The 21330-nt window shown below is 34.9% G+C and overlaps 1 protein-coding gene across 50 annotated transcripts; it reads right to left on the bottom strand.

Annotated features, from left to right (window-relative positions):
• Positions 1-58: 58 nt before the first annotated feature.
• On the bottom strand, positions 59-21203 carry EMB1974 (NHL domain-containing protein). Of its 50 annotated transcripts, none has more exons than XR_016059520.1 (18): positions 20845-21203; positions 19912-20008; positions 18620-18732; positions 12161-12249; positions 10764-10923; positions 10495-10633; positions 9944-10034; positions 8417-8554; positions 7645-7745; positions 6781-6910; positions 4131-4354; positions 3561-3619; positions 3292-3477; positions 2433-2556; positions 2232-2299; positions 1813-1963; positions 1524-1691; positions 59-428 (listed from the first exon to the last, which is right to left on the bottom strand). XR_016059520.1 is itself a non-coding variant. In XM_088872349.1 (18 exons), the coding sequence occupies exons 1-18, from the start codon at positions 20982-20984 to the stop codon at positions 135-137; spliced, it is 2451 nt and encodes an 816-aa protein (XP_088728475.1). In that variant the 5' UTR covers positions 20985-21203; the 3' UTR covers positions 59-134. The 50 variants fall into 50 exon arrangements, 31 of the variants coding, with proteins under 31 accessions (XP_088728475.1, XP_088728488.1, XP_088728478.1 ...); XR_016059521.1 differs by having other exon boundaries at positions 3569-3619; XR_016059519.1 differs by having other exon boundaries at positions 1813-1958; positions 3569-3619.
• Positions 21204-21330: the final 127 nt, after the last annotated feature.

Raw genomic sequence — 21330 nt, 5'->3', positions numbered from 1 at the left:
ACTATAACTCGAATCATCCACGAGATCAACCTTTCAATAATCCAAAGAACATGCATAATGAAAAAAATCGCAACCCAAATGGGGTCGAATAAATAATTACGCCAATAAATCCCAAAGCAAGTAGTCAATTTAGTCTACAGCTGGATATTAACACCAATGGGTGCATTTTCGGGGCCAATATCACGGCATTTATCTAATGAAGAATCCCCTAAACATTCTAGCCTAATCCTTACATGTAAATCTCTCATGAATATAATATTGCCAATATCATTACATGATTCTTGGAATAATTGCATCAACAAATCACCTTGGCACTGGTTTCCACTTTCGCTAGAAATGCTCAGAATCCTTTCAACTTTTCTCAGATTCTGGCCAAGAGAATCACTTGTTTTGTCAAGTTTGAGGTAAAGAACAGCATCAACAACTACCTGCACGTCAGTAACAGTTTCCATTTTGAATACAGATAATGACCAGCTAATTGACTTTTCAACCATATTCCGGTGATCTTCACATATGAACTTGAAATTTTTGGTGTCCTCAAGACTAATATCAATCATTGGCATATTTTTTCTTTGTTTTCATATCACTAATATTCTACGGCACTCCAGATCATCAATACTCATTGATTCATTAAAGAAATTTACAATACCTCAGGTCTGCGCTTGAAGGGTGCACGACAGTTCAGATTGAATCTGGGCCGCGCAAAGGGCCACAAATTCATTTTGTTTTTTTATTTTTATTTTTTGTTATACGAATCATTTTTACATGAAAATTGCGATGCGCATACATCTTATCGGGCGCAAGCAATAAAAATAAAAATTTTCAAATAAAAAAGACCAAAATACTCTTGAATGTTCCAAGGGTATTTTTAGTGTATTTTTATTTGGCTTTCTTTTTATTTTTACTGTATGCACCCTATAATATGCATGTACCAACCAATTTTGATGTCAATTGAATTCATAAATAAAAATAAAATAAAATAAAACCCAAATTCATTTGTAGCCCTCGAATTGGCCCAGATACAATCTGGGCAGTTGAAAGGGTGCCTGTGTACTGTTCAAGCATCCACATGATGCAGATGCTTTAATTTCCAATAGTATAAAGTTGATGAAATTTTTTTACTATTCAAATTCAACCTCAGTTACAAAAGAAAAATGAGGCCTTTCGATAATATTTGAACTAAAATTTTACGCATTGTGAAGACAGATGAGATGGTATTTTATTGTTTTTCTACGCATTCTTCTTTTACAATTGCATCGAAATTAAGGATGCTATCATCAAAGTAAATAAAAAAATATTAAGCATATTATTATCGAAGAAAAGAAAAAATTTGTAGGATGTTATTTCTAAATCTATCTTTTATGAATCAGAGTTCTAGAAAAGGTTTAGGCAGCAAACCATCCCTTGCTTTCTAATGCTGCCTTTACAGTTATTGGGTCCGTGTATTCACAGTTCTTTATCAACTTTTAAGGATTGACGTATTAATTGAGAAAAAGAAACAAGAGTGAGAAGAAAAAGCATACCTCACTGGTGCCCGGACTAATATCAACTGCACATTCTATGTGTGATGCATGGTCTTCACCAAGTTTTTCACTAGAGGCTTCCTCCTCAATGTCCAATTCTGATGCGGGTTCAGGATTTACAAAAGCAAGGTTATCCAATTCATCAAACCACTGCTGTGCAGTACCTACCTGGATGCATACCCAAAATAGTTTTAAATACTCTCACATCTCTCTCTCTCTCTCTCTCTCTCTCTCTCTCTCTCTAAAAGATAAAAGATAGACATTTGAACCAAATATGTACATTACAAACCTCCTCTGTTGGTTTTGAGGTTAAATCTGATTCAGGCACCATAGAAGCAGCACCCCTTGCCTGACACCAGAAAGAACCTCTTTGTATTGGAGCAGCAAGCTTAATACCCACAGAAATGTCCACGTTAATACGTATTTCGCATCTCCCTGCACTGTCCAGTGAAAACTTGGAGCAACTCTTAAAAAGAACAGAGAATTTCAGAAATGAATCAGAGTATGTTTAGCGACAATCGAGGAGTCGTTTGAACTTCAAAGGCATCTTACTTAAACAACAATATGGCAATATTCAAAATAAAACAGTTACATACCATGCATGACCAGCAAATACACATTTTTAGTTCGAGTTGATTTATAAGTATTAAATTAAGTTGGAATAAGATTTAAGAAAGGGAAAGTAGTCAAAGTAATAGGTTTACATACCTTGATGCACCTTGAAATCCTGAACATGAGGTTTATGTTGCAGTCTACTATATACTTTGTCCTTGGAGCTTAAGTTCAATGGTTGATAAACTAGTTAGTAAAATCCAACCCAAAAAATTTTATGCAAAAGAAATGACCAGAAATGATTATATGCTGTTCAGGAAGAATACATGGACCACTAGCTAAAGGTTAGGGACTAACCTGACAAAAATTCTTTCCAGGGGACTAACCATCCAATATGGCAATCCAAGGACCCCAAAGTTGGAGAATTGAAGATGAGAAACATCATCCATTTCTCCACCGAGTTTCAAAACCGTTTGACAGTCTTTGTGAATAGCATATCATGCAAGAAGAACAATGAGTAAAACTCTCAAGTAGGCATATGCACACAGAGAAAATGCTCTTCATAAGTAAATGATTGTCCTTTTATAATTACTGCATAAAGATTCATTCTTAAACCTAGTGATATGACAAAGACAGTGGATACAGAAAATGCGACAAAAATTCTCTGGCTTGGACTGGCTGGTCCCCTATTTCAGTGCAGTTTCTGTCCAATTTTTAGAAAAATCAAGAATTTCTGGTCTAGTCCAAATCGATCAAGCAGACAGATTTCAAAAAAGCTTTAATCAATACAATCATTGAGTTCAAATCAAAACATGCCTATTCAGACAGGTTCATACTGACTTCTTTTTCCATGGTGTACTCTGGTTCAAACTGTTTCACATCTGGCTTCTAATGGTTCTGAGGATGGAAAGCCAGAATCTGGCAGTTTTGATCAGGCAGTTTCGACTATCATGATGAGTAATATTTTTTAAAATCCCTTAACAATGTAAATTCATGGCTGAATTTCACATCTTTTGGCTTTAGTAGGAAGTACTTGGAAAGATTTTTTATTGCAGAAAAGTAAAGGAGGGAAGGAAGAAAATCTTGCGATATTTTCCCAATATCCTTTAAAAAAAGGGGATATTTGTCAAAATAGTTTGGCAAAGATGAACGAACTTTACTTATCTTCTTATTTTAATGGAAGTTGGTCATCAAATTATTTAATTATGTCAGCTACCTGCATTGCAAAAAAGTATGCGATTCTGTAACTTTGCAATTGAAGACATCAAAGTGGCAAATTGAAACTCCTGGAGAGAATTTGTTTTTGATGCCTCGTGCAGTCCTAGAGAATCATGGACCTTCCTCACCAAGGATACTCTATCCATAATCTTCTCCCCAAAGGCCTCCATAATAGTATCATATCCTATTCCCGTGTGGCAAAAGCAAAAGTAAGTGCCATGAACATAAAATAACTTCGATGAGATAAACAGCAAACGGCATATGAACCTTCATACGTTTCTTTGATCTTCCCAGTAGCTGATTCCATTATCCATAGATTTTGGAAACTGTGAAAATGAAAACAAAATTAGCAGACTTCTAAAGACAACTCTTACAATAACAACAAAATCAGACTGGGTATGCACGTGCTATTATTTCCTTCTGTCTAAGTTTTTGTCAATCATGCATCTCTTATACCATGTTTTTGTTACATTCTAGTCACACGTTCTACACATTACTAGTAAAGAGAACTGTTGACCTGGCTTTAATACAATGAAGCGCATGGAGCAGAAGTTTTATAATGAGCAATATAAACATAGCAAACAATGGTGATTAACCCTGATATTTTAGTTGTAATTTAGAAGAAAAATATTCTGGCCTGTTGAAGCAGCTTTTCAAACTCCCAATAAACTTTGCATGTACGTTTCAAGTGAGAAGGCTTAGAGTCTTTTGTGCCCAAATAAATATTCACATCATCATCATCACCTTTTCCCAATTAATTGGGCTGGCTACCAAAGAAATATTCACATGATGGATGTAAATGATTTTACAATAAAAACCGTGGTAGTACATAAATACCTGTGGTTAATTATCATGAGATCATTTGTCTCCATTTTTATCAAATGCCAAGGAAAAGTAAAATCCATGTCAAACTCCTCAGCCTCCACAACATCTTCCCTTATCAATCCTAGCTTGCTTTTCACCCAATTCCAAATGCTATTTCCACTCATTTTAGTATCAGGTATGGGGTAGATTGTCCGCACTGTCCTACTCTCCATATCAGCAAGCCTAACAGCATGGTTCTTGAATACCACAAACCGATTAAATAAACACATGCACATTATAGAAACAGTGATTGATATTTATTTGGTAATATTGCAAATACTGTAACAATATGAATACATAGAATTTTAGATTTTCTCAACAAATCCAATAATAACTGAAATGACACATGAAAAAGATTCACCAAATAATGTCATGATTGTAACAAAATATGAAGCATGTAGTTGGTAGTCTTTACATGTAATGCCCGTTCTTCTCTGAACAACGAGTTAAAAGAATGCCTCAACTATTTTAACCCAAGTTTAAAGGTGAATCTGGAAATATGCAAGACCAAGGATTTTCTTTTCTTCCTTTTTTTTGGTACTGAAAAAGAACACAAGAAATAGCTAAGCACCCTCCAAAAGCATATAACTACTCATAGATGACCCGCATATATAAATTCAATTCTAAGCAACATTATAACAAACCAAGCCATCAAATGGGTGTTTTACTTCTCTATGCATATAAGGCAATGAGAACAACAGTGTTGACTTTCATTAGTATCCTCTATGGGATAAAACTTGGATAAGACTCACCTAATCACCCTGGGTTCAGCGAGCAGACTCAGCTGGTAACAAAGCTCAGCCATTCTACTGGGATGGCAACTAAGGCTAATTCTGAGCTCAGCCCCAATTGTTCAGCACCATTCAGTAATGAGCAAGGGGGGATTTGTAGCCAGTCCTCAACAAGTGAAGAGTTCAGAAACTTTTGGGCAGTTACTGAACCAACATGGAAGTTTGAGTTCTTCCATCATTTCCAAAATGACATAGATTATGAATACTTTTTTTTTGCAAAATTGCAAGGGGCTTGAGTGGGTCCCCACCCATTGTATTAATAGTTGAAACAGAAGTACAAAGATAGTAATCACAAGGGAAAAGTTTATATAAAGCCGAGGCTCTAAACAATCAAATTTGAGCCTACGTCAAAAAGTTAACTAGAAGAAGTTGTTTTGATGCCCAAATATCTTCAAATTGATCATCTCGATATCAAGATGCATGGACATGAGAAAAAAATGGATTTCAAGTTTTGAAAATAGTGTATTTTATAATGCATTTTTAGACCCTCAATTTTCAAGATTTTCAAGTTTTCATAGATCTGTCCATCTACACTGTTTTTGAAGCTTTGAACTTTATAAATAATTATGAAAATATATTTTAAGGCTATCACAAAGATTTCCAGAAGTGAAACCACATTTCTCGACACTATTTGAAGGTAGGTTCTAATTTGAATGTTTAGAGCCTAGGCTTTATAGTAACCGCACCCCAATCACAATGGTCCCGTTACATACTCTCGCTTCCCTGACTATATGTCACTAAAGCGGGCTTGGGAGTTCTACTCCCATCATCCATAAATGGTTCTATCATTTCCATCTCTCGAAGGGATAAGCATATTTTCTCGAATGCTATTTTTGATCTTCTAAGTCACCTCCTTAAGAACCCTTTGGAAAGATTGCTCGCGATCTTCTTTTGCCTTCAGTTTCTTTCTTGCCAAATTACCCATATAATTGTGGGGAGTGAGGCTTTCCAAATCTTTTCTAGTTCTGTTAGCGAAATTTCTTTTGAACCAGTTTATTAGGAAATGAGGCATGCTTGAATCGGTTATAGCATTAGTATAGAACCTCCACAAGATTGCTTTGTTCGTCACTCGCAAATTTGCAAGAAATGAATAGGTGATTGTGGCTCTCATTATTAGCTTATACAAATCGCATATACTACCCAATTGGAGTCCCCATTTTTGCGCTTTATTGGTTGTGACTAGCCTCTTTTGGTAGGCTAACAAAGAGAACCACGAGGACCAAGGGTGTCAGCTTTCTCCATGGCCACTAGTATATTGCTTTTGGGCATTAGTCTCTTATCATTTCGTGAGCACCATGGGAGGTGATATCATCATTACTATTAGCAACCCAAGTGTGTCCACTATCAACTCCATCATCCTCAAAATCCCAACCGCTATGTCTCATGTGGGACAGTCTCATGTATGACTTTTCAAGCCCAAGAGTCCCTTGTTGTTACTATAGGAGTCCCTATATGATGCCTCAAAGATTTTTTTTTTTCCTTATCAAATCAGAACATTTGAAGTTCTTCCCACTAGCCAATTCCCATAAAAATTTTAGCTAGCAAGGACATGTTGATCTCCTACATTTGATACCAAGCCTGCCTTCGCTCTTAAGTTTATAAATGATGTTCCATTTTACAATAGATTTTGTTTTTCACGTAAATTTTACAACTAGTTTATGACGATTACCAATTCTGTTGTGTAACAGTTCCTTGGGAGAATTTTATTACTAACCCTACATTACAGCATCTGTTTTTCCATTCCAATCTCCTAATAAAAAATAATAATAATAATTTTCATTATAGATTACAAATCATGGGATATAAAAATTTGTTGGGCGTGCAGAAAGGACCTTTTTGCCAACCGACCTCATAATCTACAAAGTACAAGCAATCCTCATCAGCATTGTATATTGATGAAGCTGGACGAAACATCTTGGCAGTTTCAAATGCACCATCCTCAAAACCCGGAGAGCAACCAATCTATCAAATAAAATTCACATTTCAGTTGAGAAAATATTAAATAACCAAAAGAAAAGAATCAAAGGAAATATTTTTTAACTCTCCACAAGGATATTTTTTATTTCCTAGTGACACTTTTATTGATTCTCTTGTTTTCTGCTGCAACTCAAGAGAATGTTGGTCTTTTGTTGGTAAAAATTTCATGCAGATAGGAGACTTAATCACATACTTTCAAGTTAATACCAATCCATTTTACAATTTTCTATCATTCCATGAATCATGAGATAGCAGAAGCCACTCAAAGCCAAGGGTTTAATTTTTCCGCCTCACACTGTCACCCATTAGATCTTATGCATCTAGGCCTTAATGAGAACTTCAGTGTTCCCTCCAAATCATGTGCTAACTCAAAAGCATTGGCCGCATTAGTCAGAGCAAAAGAACTATTTCACTTTTTGGGTGGTCATCACAAGGACCTTATTAAATCATTTCTAATAAAACCAAAAGATATTGGAAGAATATGCTGAACTTCTCCCCAAAGAAGAATATAAAACAAAATATTTTCTACTTTCTTTCTTGATAATTAACCAATTGAGCGAAAAAAAAAAAAAAAATTAAGTCTCACGCAATCTAAAATCATTCCATGTTCATCAGGACTGATGATCCGATGATGATTAGTGTCAGAGATAAATATGTGTTTGCCATCTCTTCTCTTGATAATTAACCAATTGAAGGAAAGAAAATTTTTTGACTCTTACACAATCTAAAAGCACTCCATGTTCATCAGCGATGATGATCCGATGATGATTTGTGTCAGAGATAAATATGCGTTTGCCATCTTCATCCACAGAGATAGAACCTAAAATCACCATATTCAATTCGTCATAAAGACATAGATATGCAGAACTTGATAGCATTAACAAATGTATGTCAGGGAATTATCAAATCAGATAAACGTGACAAATAAAAACAAATTCAAAAGAACTCAACCACATTTTTTCCAAATGTGACAATAGGGTAATTAAGCATTTGGATTTTTCCAAAACCCAAAACACAAAGAGAGCAAACTCTGAATGAGATATATTTCAGCTAGATTACCAACAAGATGAGAAACTCCCAAAGGCCCTAATGAGGATAATCTAAACTGTACGCAAAACTGGTGAAACAAAAGTCTAATTTTTAAGATTATGAATAGCGCTAAACTATACTATAAGAAATTGCATCAGAAAATCCATGAGGAAAATCACAACTGATGAAGGGGTATAAGAAATTGGCTAATACAAGAAATTGGCTAAAATCAAAATTTGAAATCAAATATTTAAAAATTTCACCCAAAAATCTTACTAGTCAACATGCCATCATCTGCTCTAACATCAAGAGGGGCATCATTACTTGTTTGACCAAATGTAACAATTATTAGCGAAGTGATAGCAAATGCAAAGAGTAACAATATGTAACAATATAATCAGGCACTCTTCCCCGTGTAATAGGAACGACACGTTCGTCCAAATAAAAGGGTAAACATCTTACCTGCAGAGTTGAGAAGTAAGTTTTTAAGAGGATGACAAACATATGGTTCCTTGATGAACTCAGCAAGCTTTCCTCCTATACCTTTGGAGTTTACGTCTGTGGATTCCCCAATAGATGATGTCTGAAGTTCATCAATCACTGCACCAATAAAGTAAACAATCAATCAAAACAATGTACGACACTAAAACCCAACTTAATGCTACCTAAGACATTTCTTATAGGTCATATTCATTTCAATATTGACTATTAACCTGAACTCCTTAAATTTTATTCAGGTAAGTTTGCTAAGTGAATGCAGATATGACTGCCTTATATATCTTGCAAGACATCACCATTCCTTCTTTATATATGCACTAGTTGTATTCTAGAATCCATGGATCATCCATGTTAATTTCAACTGACTAAGCATTTCGAACAGAAATGACTCTGTATTATTTCTGAATCGCAGCAATAAATTTTTAAATAAAACGAACCCTCTTGCCTTGACATGCATCCATATTGCTCGAAGATTCATATGCAACTACTGGAACCATGATATCCAACAACCAAATAACACACAAGCATAAAAGAAAACTCAGTAGGGCAGCATGTATCCACTTACACACTCATAAGCACTTGAATCCACATGTTCACAATCAAACATGCATTATCAATCCCATTATTGAAAATATGGAGACAAACAGCACACAAGGGGATATAGGTTCAAGCAACCATGTAAATACCAACAAATATGAGACTCTGCTAAATATTTAAGTTAAAAATATCATATGCTTCTCATGCTGATCAAATATGCAAAATACGCAACTTAAATACCACACCCTTAGATTCCTTTAAAACAAGGTCCACATAGAGCATTACAAATCTATCATGCATCAATTTAAATTGTAGTTTTAGTAGATAGCCTACCTCTCATCATCGCCAAACTGCTAAGGGCTTGTTTCTTTGGTAAATATTATTAATAATTTGATGGCATTCCATGAAACAAAAAAACAGGTTATTACAAAAAGAAACTGGTTAAATGCACTCATGATTTGAACTTCATTTATAGATTTATTGCTATAATCATGACAATAAAGTCCTGAGCCACAATAAGAGCAATACACATCCTGCCCGGTACAGAATACAAATTACATTTAAACTCTTTGGTTAATGTATCATTTGGAGTCAAAGGGTGAAAAAAGAGCTCTACTAGAGAACTAATTTGGGAGAGAAAAGAAAGATGGGGGAGAAAGGATTGCATATCAGCACATAAATCAATTCTGCAATGCCTTGCAAAACAAGCTTTGCCTTTAACATCAATGATGTTATATGAATCATATTTCTAAGCTACAGCCATCCTGACAATGACAAAAAGCCTAAAAGATTCTGGTCGACATATATCAAGTCGACCATTCTAAAAACAATATTTGCAATCTGTGAGAAACTGAGATCCAACTACATATCCAAGTATACTGTCAAGGTTACTCCCACTAGTTACAGAAATGCCTGAGGAAAAAATGGAACAGTGGATATCATTTAAAATGTCACCTTTTGTGATTGTTCCAATTTCCACATCCTTTAGATAGAAAATCTGGCCTCTAAAACCTTTGAATATCAAGCACAATGGCGTGTTTTCCCTCTGAAATGAACCACAACCAATCATTGTATTGCAAATCACTCCTATTTATTAAAAAATAAACTCCACCGCTTCCTTTAAAGTTTTTTGAAAACATTCCAACACCATGAGAATCACAATCAAAGAAAGCAAAAATATTCTCCACTACATCACTCTGATGAACAATGCTCATGGAAAACAAATAAAATGAACTTATTTACAGATCTTATTAGGCATGCAGTATGCAATTGATTGTCACCAAGGGAGACATTCACATGCAACATACTGATTTTTATATAAGACAGACAACAAGCCCAAGGACTTTAGCCAATGTGCATTCAGCTGATCCTCAAGATAGTAATAAAGGGCTTGAAAAGGCAGAATAAATGTTATTTTGAAAGACAATTGTCATTGACACTCTATAAACATATTGTACAATATCTTACCAAAAACTTCTTCCTTTTTGTTTTAATTTTATAATCACCTTAATAAAATCTTTAGTTGACAGCAACACAGGAAATGTGATATATTCCTTCAAGAGAATGCTACTTATCCGAGCTTTATCGTCGATAGAACAAATTGAACTTCCAAATTCAAACCCAAATACTTGAAGCTCAGGGAATCTGCAAGAAGAAATACTTAAATTCAGTTGGAGTCTTATATAAAGTATACTGATGAGGCAGAAACACCATTAAACTTATAAAAACAATGGCAAAATATCCATGTCAAAGGCATGCAGTTGAAAACTACTACCTCTGTTGAAGCAATTTTACTCTTTCTATGATGCTAATATTTTCACAGCGCAGTACAAAAGAACTCTCCTGGAAGGTACCCATAACAACCAAGAAAATCCCATCTTTACTGAAGAACTCCTCGCACTCCTCCATTCTGTTCATCCAACAATGATAAGGGCCTGTAATTCCATTTCGGGAAAAGCCTATTAAAAGATTTTCACCATAAGATGAAAGAAACCAGTCAAAGTGATCAACTATGAATCAATAGCTGTTGAAAACGCGCATCCTTCATTCCAGTTTGTTCTTTAAGCCTCTAAAGGTGCATTTAATTGCATCCCTTATTGTTTATCAAATTTCTTACGACAGGCATGCTAGACTATTATTCTATTTAAAATCGCTAGTGTTCCCATACATTTTAAGGCAGTCCATGGCAGTTCTTAGCAAGTCTAACTCACAATGTCACTTTAATCTACTAAAAGAACTACTAACTATGGTAAACATTCGTAAATTTGTACTCAAAACTCCTCATGTAACTGTTCTGTAACCACCAATAATGTGATTATTTCTAGACCAAATCCATAGATTTTGCTTAGAACTTGAATAGTGCATCTATGGACACAAAAGTACTTTAAGGAGTCTATTCTGAACTATCATAGTTTGAATTTGCCGTTATAAGGCCATTTTCTGAATATTTTTCTCGGAAAATTATGTCAGTTGAACTTTAGGGTAAAACTAAATCTTAGTCTCTTGTCAAATTGCTTTACAATTTTAATTTTAACTCAAGGAGATTGTAAGTTGTGCCAGCACCATACATCTAAGTCTCCTAGATCTTGTCACCACGCTTTAACACTTCTTATGAGAAAATCTTCATTCGTCTGAAGAATATTTGGTAACGACTTAACCCTTGTACCCATTTTGGATACCAATGCGCATTTTGGATACCAATGTTTGTGCTAGAAGTAATAAAACCTTAGAAAGCAAAGCAGTTCCCAACATGGCTGCAATTCAATTTTAATATATATGATGTATGTCTCATTTCCAGTTATAAATTAGGAAACTAGGCTAAAGAGTACATCTAGTAATATGGAATATGGTGATCTAGACGACAGGAAAACCTACTAAAATAGTCAAAAAGCACTCCACCATTAGAATATAAAAACAGAGCACCAAGCATTCAACTATTTATTTTTCAACCTTTGAAGATTACTAACGCTATCAAATTCTTGGGATACTTCTTTACTGTGGTCAGGAGGTCCGAAAATGATCTGAAACAACTAAATAAAACAGTCACTTAAATACATGGCACTTTCAACCATAAATAAATAAAATACGAAAATGAACTTCTTAGGAGAGATAAAAGGCGGTAGAGTCATGTGACAAACATTACCAAGAAAAACCCTTAAGATGGGAGTTTACCTTCTCCTTCATTAAGAGAAGACTCAAAGAGTGGCAGAAGATCTTCTTCTGGAGGAAAGTCACTTGACAGCCCAGATTCGGTTGAGAACCTAAAAGTTATGGTTCAGTAACCAGACAGGACATTCATCAAACTCAGGATTGTGATTATAACCAATCGAGAGAATAAAAATCATAGCAGTAGTACGAATCAACAATCATGTACAAGTTTCAAAAATTATAATTATACATATTTGAAAAATAAAATGATACCTTCATATTTCTTACAAATGGATAACATTATCCATTAGCCCTAAAATTTTGTCTCCCTTCACCCACCCTTCCTTCAACAAGCCCCCCCCCCCCCCCCCCCTCTGACTCAAGTGGAGAGAACAGCTTTTTATTGTGGGCCGATGAAAAAACTTGATATCATATGGCATCATAAAGTCAACTGTTTATTTGATGTGACATGTGACTAAATTTAAGATTTGAATGGTGGGAAAAGAAATGAGCAGAGCATCTCATCAATTACACAACGTTATACAAGCTCATTGTCTATGTAGGTGAGCAAACCAACTACCATTATCTTAATAATAAAAGATAGAAGCAACCCAACAACCAAGAAGATGCAATGTAGAAAGCAATATTGTAAACAATATTAATGCCATTTCTAAATCTTAGAAAATTGATTTTAAATAAATCAAATTCGAAAATCAAAATCAGTATTTACGGACTCGGCCAAATCGACTTAGACTGGGCTGAATAATTTGGAGTCGGTATCATGCCGAGCCAAGTAGTATGTATGAAGTTAGTAAATTTAAAAAAAATAAAAATAATTCATAAAATATATAATTCTCTAGTAAATCAATGTACACACATTTTCCTCTATAATTTTGAAAATTGAGATGATGATTTATGAACTTCTTTAATCATTTGCTTCATTTTTATATTTTTCCCTTTTTCGAAATTTTCTGAATCATTTCCTGCTTTGAAATTTTTTCCATCTTTTACATTTTTTCATCATTTTTATACTTAAGTGTCCCTTATGATTTAGTTTTGTTTTTACTATTTTTTTGTTTTATCAAAAGTCTTTTTGTTTTTTTTCTTTAAAAAAAAAGAAAAAGTTATAGCCCTTTAAGGAATACTTTGCTTGGGCCAGGGCCAAGTCTGAGGCCGGATCCGAGTTTCAAAACATTGTCAAACTATATGCATACCTGCAAATGGGTGCACCTCTCTTCATGCCAACCTTTTTTTAATTGATCAAAATAAGAGAAGGATTCACAAATGTAGTGCAAGGCTCCCCCTTGGTCATTTCATGTGATACCACTGAACCAAACCAAAGAATGTGATTTAGACAATTCAGGAAGTATAAAAACTTAGATGAGATCACCACTTCAAAAATCATGCCCAAATCAAGATAAAAATCCAATTCCCACAACAATTTGTATTACAAAAAGGAAACAACTAAGATCATTTTAGCTGGAAAATTAGGACTTCGCATTGCATGATATATCATTAGATAATCTCATTGACTTAAATAACTATCACTTACAGAGAATATCCAAATGAACGATTCACCAAAATTAAGATGAAGAAATGATTCAGAAAACTAGGATGCTAATTAAAAAGACGAAACAATTTTTTGTAAACACCCAATAAATCTCACTGAAATTACCCAACAAGTAAAGGTTTCATAGAGAATATCCAAACAAAAATAACATTAGGAAATGAATAAGGCATTAACAGTGAAAATTGCAAAGAAGTATAAAATATAACTAGGAATGAAAATATGAAATTACCCGAACAGTATATTCGAGAAGAAACCCTAAAAATCTCTCTGAAATGTCTGGTTCTAAGAGCCATTGATCGAGTAAGTAGGCTTCAGCTGTGGCTTTCGTTTAAATTTCAGAGAGCTCTATAATGGCCTCAATATATATTACAACGACGATTTTTAAACCTTCAACATAAGTCTTAATACCCTAAGTCTCGTATATTGAACTAGGGTTTAGGGTTTAAGCAAAGAGAAGAATTTTGAACACTTCTTAAGCCCAGTTTGGATGTGCAAAATATTCCCCAACAACCCCATTCTCTCCCGAGAAAGCTTTCTATGATAGAAGTTCTATCCTCCCCCACCTTTTAACCATTTATTTAAATGGAGGGCTGAGATTCCTTCACTCAAGCTGTCATAAAATGGGGCACGAGCTAAAATGGAGGGCTGAGATTCATTCACTCAAGCTGTCACAAAATGGGGGGCACGGGGTAACCATTTGAAATAAGCCCGTAGTAGAGAGAGATTGGTCCTTTATGTTCAAAGCTTCCCGTTCAAATCGGCCATTAATGAAGCTCCGAGTTGTTCTTACAAAACTCAACGCAGTTGTCCACAAAAGAGTAAGATTGGTCCCCTCTAGTCAGAGACTAATGAGACAGGTTTCTATACTTCCCCTACAGCATAGAAGATCTATACTTTCCCTACTATCCAACCATCCAATTTTGATCAAGAGAGCTACTCATCGTTTGATCTTAGATCCGACGTCTTTATTTTTAGATTTTTTATACAAATTGTTTGAATATGAAATTTGGTACATGCCATCTTCTCATTGGGGCGCACTTATAAAAAATATTAAAAATAATTTTTTCATAAAATAAAATGACAAAAATACCCCTAAAAGTTTCAAGGGTTATTTTTGTCATTACTTTCAAGGGTATATTGGTCATTTTATTTTATTAAAAAATTATTTTTAATATTTTTTATAGGTGCGCCCCAATGAAATAATGGCACGTACCAAATTTCATATTCATACGATTTGTATAAAAAAACTAAAAATAAAGACGTCGGATCTAAGATCAAACGATGAGTAGCTCTCTTGATCAAAATTGGATGGTTGGATGGTAGGGAAGTATAGATCTTCTATGTTGCAGGGGAAGTATAGAAACCTTTCTCATTAGTCTCTGTCCAAAGGGGACCAATCTTATTCTTTTGTGGACAAATGCGTTGAGTTTTGTAAGAACAACTCGAAGCTTCATTAATGGCAGATTTGAACGGGAAGCTTTGAACATAAAAAACCAATCTTTCTTTACTACGGGCTTATTTTAAATGGTTACCCCGTGTCCCCCATTTTGTGACAGCTTGAGTAAATGAATCTCAACCCTCCATTTAGCTCGTGCCCCATTTTATGACAGCATGAATGAATGAATCTCAGCCCTCCATTTTAAATCAATGGTTAAAAGGTGGGGGAGGATAGAACTTCTATCATAAAAAGCTTTCTCGTGAGAGAATGGAGTTGTTGGGGAATATATTGCACATACAAACTGGGCCTAAAGAGTGTTCAAAATTCTTCTCTTTGCTTAAACCTTAAACCCTAGTTCAATATACGAGACCTAGGGTTTTAAGACTTCTGTTGAAGGTTTAGAAATCTTCGTTGTAATATATAATGAGACCACTATAAAGCTCTCTGAAAATTTACGCGAAAGCCACAGCTGAAGCCTACTTACTCGATCAATGGCTCTTAGAACCAAGCATTTCAGAGAGATTTTTAGGGTTTCTTCTCGAATATACTGTTCGGGTAATCTCATATTTTCATTCCTAGTTATATTTTATACTTCATTGCAATTTTCACTGTTAATGCCTTATTCATTTCCTAATGTTATTTTTGTTTGGATATTCTCTATGAAACCTTTACTTGTTGGGTAATTTCAGTGAGATTTATTGGGTGTTTACAAAAAATTGTTTTGTCTTTTTAATTAGCATCCATGTTTTCTGAATCATTTATTCACCCTAGTTTTAGTGAACAGTTCATTTGGATATTCTCTGTAAGTGATAGTTATTTAAGTCAATGAGATTATCTAATGATATATCATGCAATGCGAAGTCATAATTTTCCAGCTAAAATGATCTTAGTTGTTTCCTTTTCGTAATACAAATTGTTGTGGGAATTGGATTTTTATCTTGATTTGGGCATGGTTTTTGAAGTGGTGATCTCATCTAAATGTTCTGATACTTCCTGAATTGTCTAAATCACATTCTTTGGTCTGGTTCAGTGGTATCACATGAAATGACCAAGGGGGAGCCTTGCACTACATTTGTGAATCCTTCTCTTATTTTGATGAATTCAAAACAGGTTGGCATGAAGAGAGGTGCACCCATTTGCAGGTATGCATATATTTTGATAATGTTCTGAAACTCAGATCCGGCCTCAGACTTACCCTAGCCTAAGCCAAGTATCCCTTAAAGGGCAATAACTTTTTTTTTTTTTTCAAGAAAAAAAAAAGACTTTTGATAAAACTGAAAAAATAGTAAAAACAAAACTATACCATAAAGGACACTTAAGTATAAAAATGATGAAAAAATGTAAAAGATGGAAAAAATTTCAAAGCAGGAAATGATTCAGAAAATTCCGAAAAAGGGAATAATATAAAAATGAAGCAAATGATTAAAGAAGTTCATAAATCATCATCTCAATTTTCAAAATTATAGAGGAAAATGTTTATACATTGATTTACTAAAGAAATATATATTTTATGAATTATTTTTACTTTTTTAAAATTTACTAACTTCATACATACTACTTGGCTCTCGACATGATACCGACTCCAAATTACTCAGCCCAGTCCAAGTCCATTTGGCCGACTCCGTAAATACTGATTTTGATGTTCGAGTTTGGTTTATTTAAAATCAATTTTCTACGATTTAGAAAATGGCATTAATATTGTTTACAATATTGCTTTCTACATTGCATCTTCTTGGTTGTTGGGTTGCTTCTTTCTTTTATTATTAAGATAATAGTGGTTGGTTTGCTAACCTACATAGACAATGAGCTTGTATAACGTTGAGTAATTGATGAGATGCGGCTCTCATTTCTTTGCCCACCATTCAAATCTTAAATTTAGTCACATGTCACATCTAATAAACAATTGACTTTATGATGCCATAGTTCTTATGCTATCAAGTTTTTTCATTAGCCCACAATAGAAAAGATGTTCCCTCCACTTGAGTCAGAGTGGGCGGGCTTGTTGAAGGAAGGGTAGGGGATGGGATAAGGTGAAGCGAGAGAAAATTTTAGGGTTAATGGATAATGTTATCCATGAAGGTCTCATATGCAATCCAGCAGAGCAAATGACATCACATCGGCATCCAGAACACCCTAACGAGGCCTCTCCATGTATAATGGCCAATTCAGACCGATGGAAATGGTATACAGCAGCATGTCTGCGTATTAAATTGGCCCTGCAATGCTTGAGAAGAATCCTAAAGAACTTAACACAAATGAAAAATTGTTATATTGATTCTCCAATTGCATGAGAGCTCAAACTCCTGAAAAACCATCTTATGAGAATGTGGACCTTGCATTCAAATACCAATGATGTTTTCCAATCTTGAGTAACACAATTTCCATCATCTTCAGTTCAAAAAAAGCCACAGACGAGTAAAAATAATGAGGATAAGCTCCAAACCCTTTCTTTTTTCTAGATAACTTGAGAGGTACAATTTCCTAAAAATGCTCTCTCACACCACACTGGGGTAATAACCTCAGCCATAGTTGTTGGGATCGGGAGTGAGGGATCGTGAAATGCTAGAAGATCGCTATGGTTGGGAACACCGTCCGTACAATGCACATGTTAAGGATCAAGATTCCAACCTTTTCGGGATCTTGATCCAGACTTTTTGGGATCCTGATCCCAAATTTTTGGGGATCGTATTACCAACCTTAAAGTGTAAGATAATCTAGGATCATGTATACTCTTTACAGTAGGATCTTATTATTGATAGCAAGCAAAAAATAGTTGTGTTGCTAGTTGGCTATAAACAAAGAAAATCATCAGTTTGGTTGTTGTCGTGGTCTTTAATGTTGGGAACCAGATCCCTAACAGCAGGAATCGGGATCCCTATCAGTAGGGTTCAAGATCCCAAAATTTAAAAATTGAGATCCCTGAGCGATCCGTTCTAGCAGCGACAGAATCGACATCCTAGAAGGGATCTTCTACCAAAGTAGGAGATCCCAATAACTATGGCCTCAACTATAGTCATTCATATTTGAAAGCCACGGTTGGGGACTACTATTTTTGCAGCCTAATCAGTAACCCAAAACAATTATTAGTCATTTGCACGTATTTATGATTTTAGAAAGTTAATCTCACTTTTTGAAGAACATCAAGAATTGCGTATCTTTCTTCTGATCCACAAAAGTCAAAACCTCACGCATAGCAATTGAACCATTATCAAATGTCATGTGTGCTGCCCAATAATTACAAACCAATGTAAGGTTACTAATGCAGTAACCTAAAATGACATGTCCAATTTCAAAAGCTTATGTTCACATGTCTTGATGGAATGGGAAGGTGATTGCAAAGAGACAACGATGGCCAAATTAATGAAACCTCCAAACTAATAAAACCTCCCAAAGGGAAAAAATAATTATAAACAAAATCATTTTATATCCCAAATCATGCAATGAAAATTGAACGAAATTAAATTAGGAAACTTACTTTTCTCTTACAGTTTTCATGTCCTTTGCATAATGAGCTACTGCAGCAGGGTCATCTGGATCTATGGTGATCTTTTCCTTTCGAAGAACACCGATGGCCGTCTCAAATTTGTTCTTAACCTCGTAAAATATGTTCTTCAACATCTCTTCCATTATAGGAATATATATATATATATATATCAATATTCAGACAATAATTCCTGAAGACAATTCAATGTGAAAAAAAAAGTTGACTACCAAGGGATAAGGAGTGTTATAACATTTGTTTTGCTTTTTTACAAAAAATAAAACCATATACTTTAGTTCAAGTGGCTAAATGTACAAATCGCCCCATTGCACCAAAATTTATTCTTCTAACAACACCCAATTTCATTAAATAATCTCAAATGTATTAGATATCCTAGTAAAGAACAACCCTTTGATGTTTGTCATGAGAAAGTTCCTGCACTTAGTTGAAGTGCAACAGTTTATGACTCCAATGGAGTTTATGAAATTATGGTCATGAACCCTACCACCACCAACAATTAGGGAAACAATCCAGGCAATGGGATCCACATGAATAGTTAACATTTCTATAAAAAAACTAGGATCCACATGAATAAGACAGTGATTTCAGAAGAGAGAAATCAATTATATGCATGAGAGGTAAAAATGAGAAAAGGTTAGAAGTTCAGACCAGGTTTACGATATCATGGCTGTTAGACCCCTCCAATAAACATTAAAGTGAACAACAGGACAGGGATAAGACTACAGTTTCAAGCATGCAGCATAAAAAGAATATTTCTAGGCAGTTTTGCACCTAAGCGAAGAGATGCAATGCTCTCTAGTAATATTCCCAAGATTCAAATCTTAAATGACGTGAAACATCTTGCTATGGACTCCAAGACGACTTTTGACATGATTGATCATGCACAAAGCTTACAAAGGAGTCTCCCAAGAGCTAAGATGAATTAAATCTGTGTGGGACTATTTTCATAACTTACTGTTATAAAGATTCTACGACATGATATAAAATGAATACAGAAGGGTCCCAGATCTAGAAGACACATAGGTCCATATATAATAGTAACTAACAGATATAACACATACAGAAGGCATATTTATGAAGCAGGCCTCATAAGATAGAAGGTCTCAAGCCTTTGCAAAAAACAAATTTTAACAATAATTTCTATTTACATTACCAGATTATTATAACATCACAGAATGTTCTTAGTCTTCATTTTTGCTTAATAATTCTCACTCCTAAAAATTTAATGAATCCATATTCTAAGTATTGAGGATATCTTGACTCACCGTCACCCTTGAGGACTGGGCGAGGAGGAGCTTCGTTTGAAAAATAACGAACAGGAACAGCAGGCTCCATTTGAAATAATTTCTGACCTGCACATAACTGGAAAAGCGAAAATAATATCAATTCAGTTGTAGTCAACAACTGACACTTACGATGAAAATCATGAAGAACATAAGAAATCAGAAAGGAAGATGACTTCTCTTAGGTAATGAACATCGATTTCGTTTATCTAGAATCAATCCAACTCAGAAGGGATAAAGTTAGCATCAAGTGTAACAGCGTAGATTTTATTTAGTAGGCAGGTAAACAGTTATACCATCCATTATCATTTCCAAAAAATATTATAATTTAAAATATTCAAATGCAAAACCTCCAACTTTGAATACAATGAAATAAAAAGCAACATTTTGACATCAAAAAATAACAGGTCATGAAGATCCTTAAGAATAACTGAAGTCCGCATACCTCGAAATTCAATTTTATTTTTATTTTTACAATGATAAAACGGATGAATAATTTTCCCATTTTAAAAAGAAGAAAGACCGCCATGCCTGAATCATTGATAAGAATTTGATCATTCCAAAGTTAAGATTGCATCAGAAATGCAGTAAAAGCAATAGACCCTAAATGCAGCTAAAACAAATAATATCAGTGATAAAAACATATCCAATGCATACGATCCTGATAAAATAGCACAAAACCCTAGAAACAACTGATCATTCAAAACCTCCCGTTGCATAAGAAATGCTCACGAATCCGTCGACCAATCAAGAAACAGACCAAAAACCAACTCAAATACACAATTTTTTTGCAAAATGAAACTTCTCCGAAGATAATCAATCCTTTTAAAAGCAGTCAAAAGGGGACGCGAGAAAGGACCTTCACTAATCTTGCAGCGCAACCCTAACCCTAAATTCAAGACCTTGTCTAAGTACCTTTCTGGAATGGCACAGGAAACGCGAAGCGTACGCCATGGCCCGATCTCCTTCGACCTTCTTCTCTTTCCTCTTCTCAGTTGATTCTCTCTCCTCAGTCTGCCCCCTATTACCAGGAGAGAGTAATGGAAGGGCACCATTTGTATGGCATAATGACTGAAAACGCCTTACTTCTTTCTAATTTGACAAAGAAGTCCTCCATGCGGAATTTTCCAATGAACCGGGTATATTGGAATCAAGTGAGCTCAGAGAATCTCCACCGTTATTTCATGGGTGGGAATGATCTGGACGGCCAAATGGTGAATCATGTGAACTAAGAGAATCTCCACCGTTATTTCATGGGTGGGAATGATCTGGACGGCCAAATGGTGCATAAGCCTCCGTTTTTCTGGTGAGTTAAAATAAAGAAGGAAAATGTTATGATAGGGGTGCAGCCCTATCAAAATAACTAACGCCTCATCTCAAATTCAAAATATAGTTCTCCCA

The sequence above is a fragment of the Amborella trichopoda genome, chromosome 7 (assembly GCF_054954075.1).
Source record: "Amborella trichopoda isolate Santa Cruz 75 chromosome 7, AtrichopodaSantaCruz75HAP2 v2.0, whole genome shotgun sequence".
Lineage (NCBI taxonomy): Eukaryota > Viridiplantae > Streptophyta > Magnoliopsida > Amborellales > Amborellaceae > Amborella > Amborella trichopoda.
This window is presented reverse-complemented; position numbering and strand designations above follow the sequence as displayed.

Bases quoted from the DNA above. Each gene is read 5' to 3' on its own strand.
- EMB1974 (XM_088872349.1), bottom strand. From the start codon at position 20,984: ATGGTGCCCTTCCATTACTCTCTCCTGGTAATAGGGGGCAGACTGAGG. The intron at 10,634-10,763 runs GTAGTAGTTTTC...TTCTTCTTGCAG, and splicing joins GTAAAATTGCTTCAACAGAG to ATTCCCTGAGCTTCAAGTAT. The intron at 6,911-7,644 runs GTAAGAGTCAAA...TTTATTTGATAG, and splicing joins ATGGAGTGCTTTTAGATTGT to ATTGGTTGCTCTCCGGGTTT.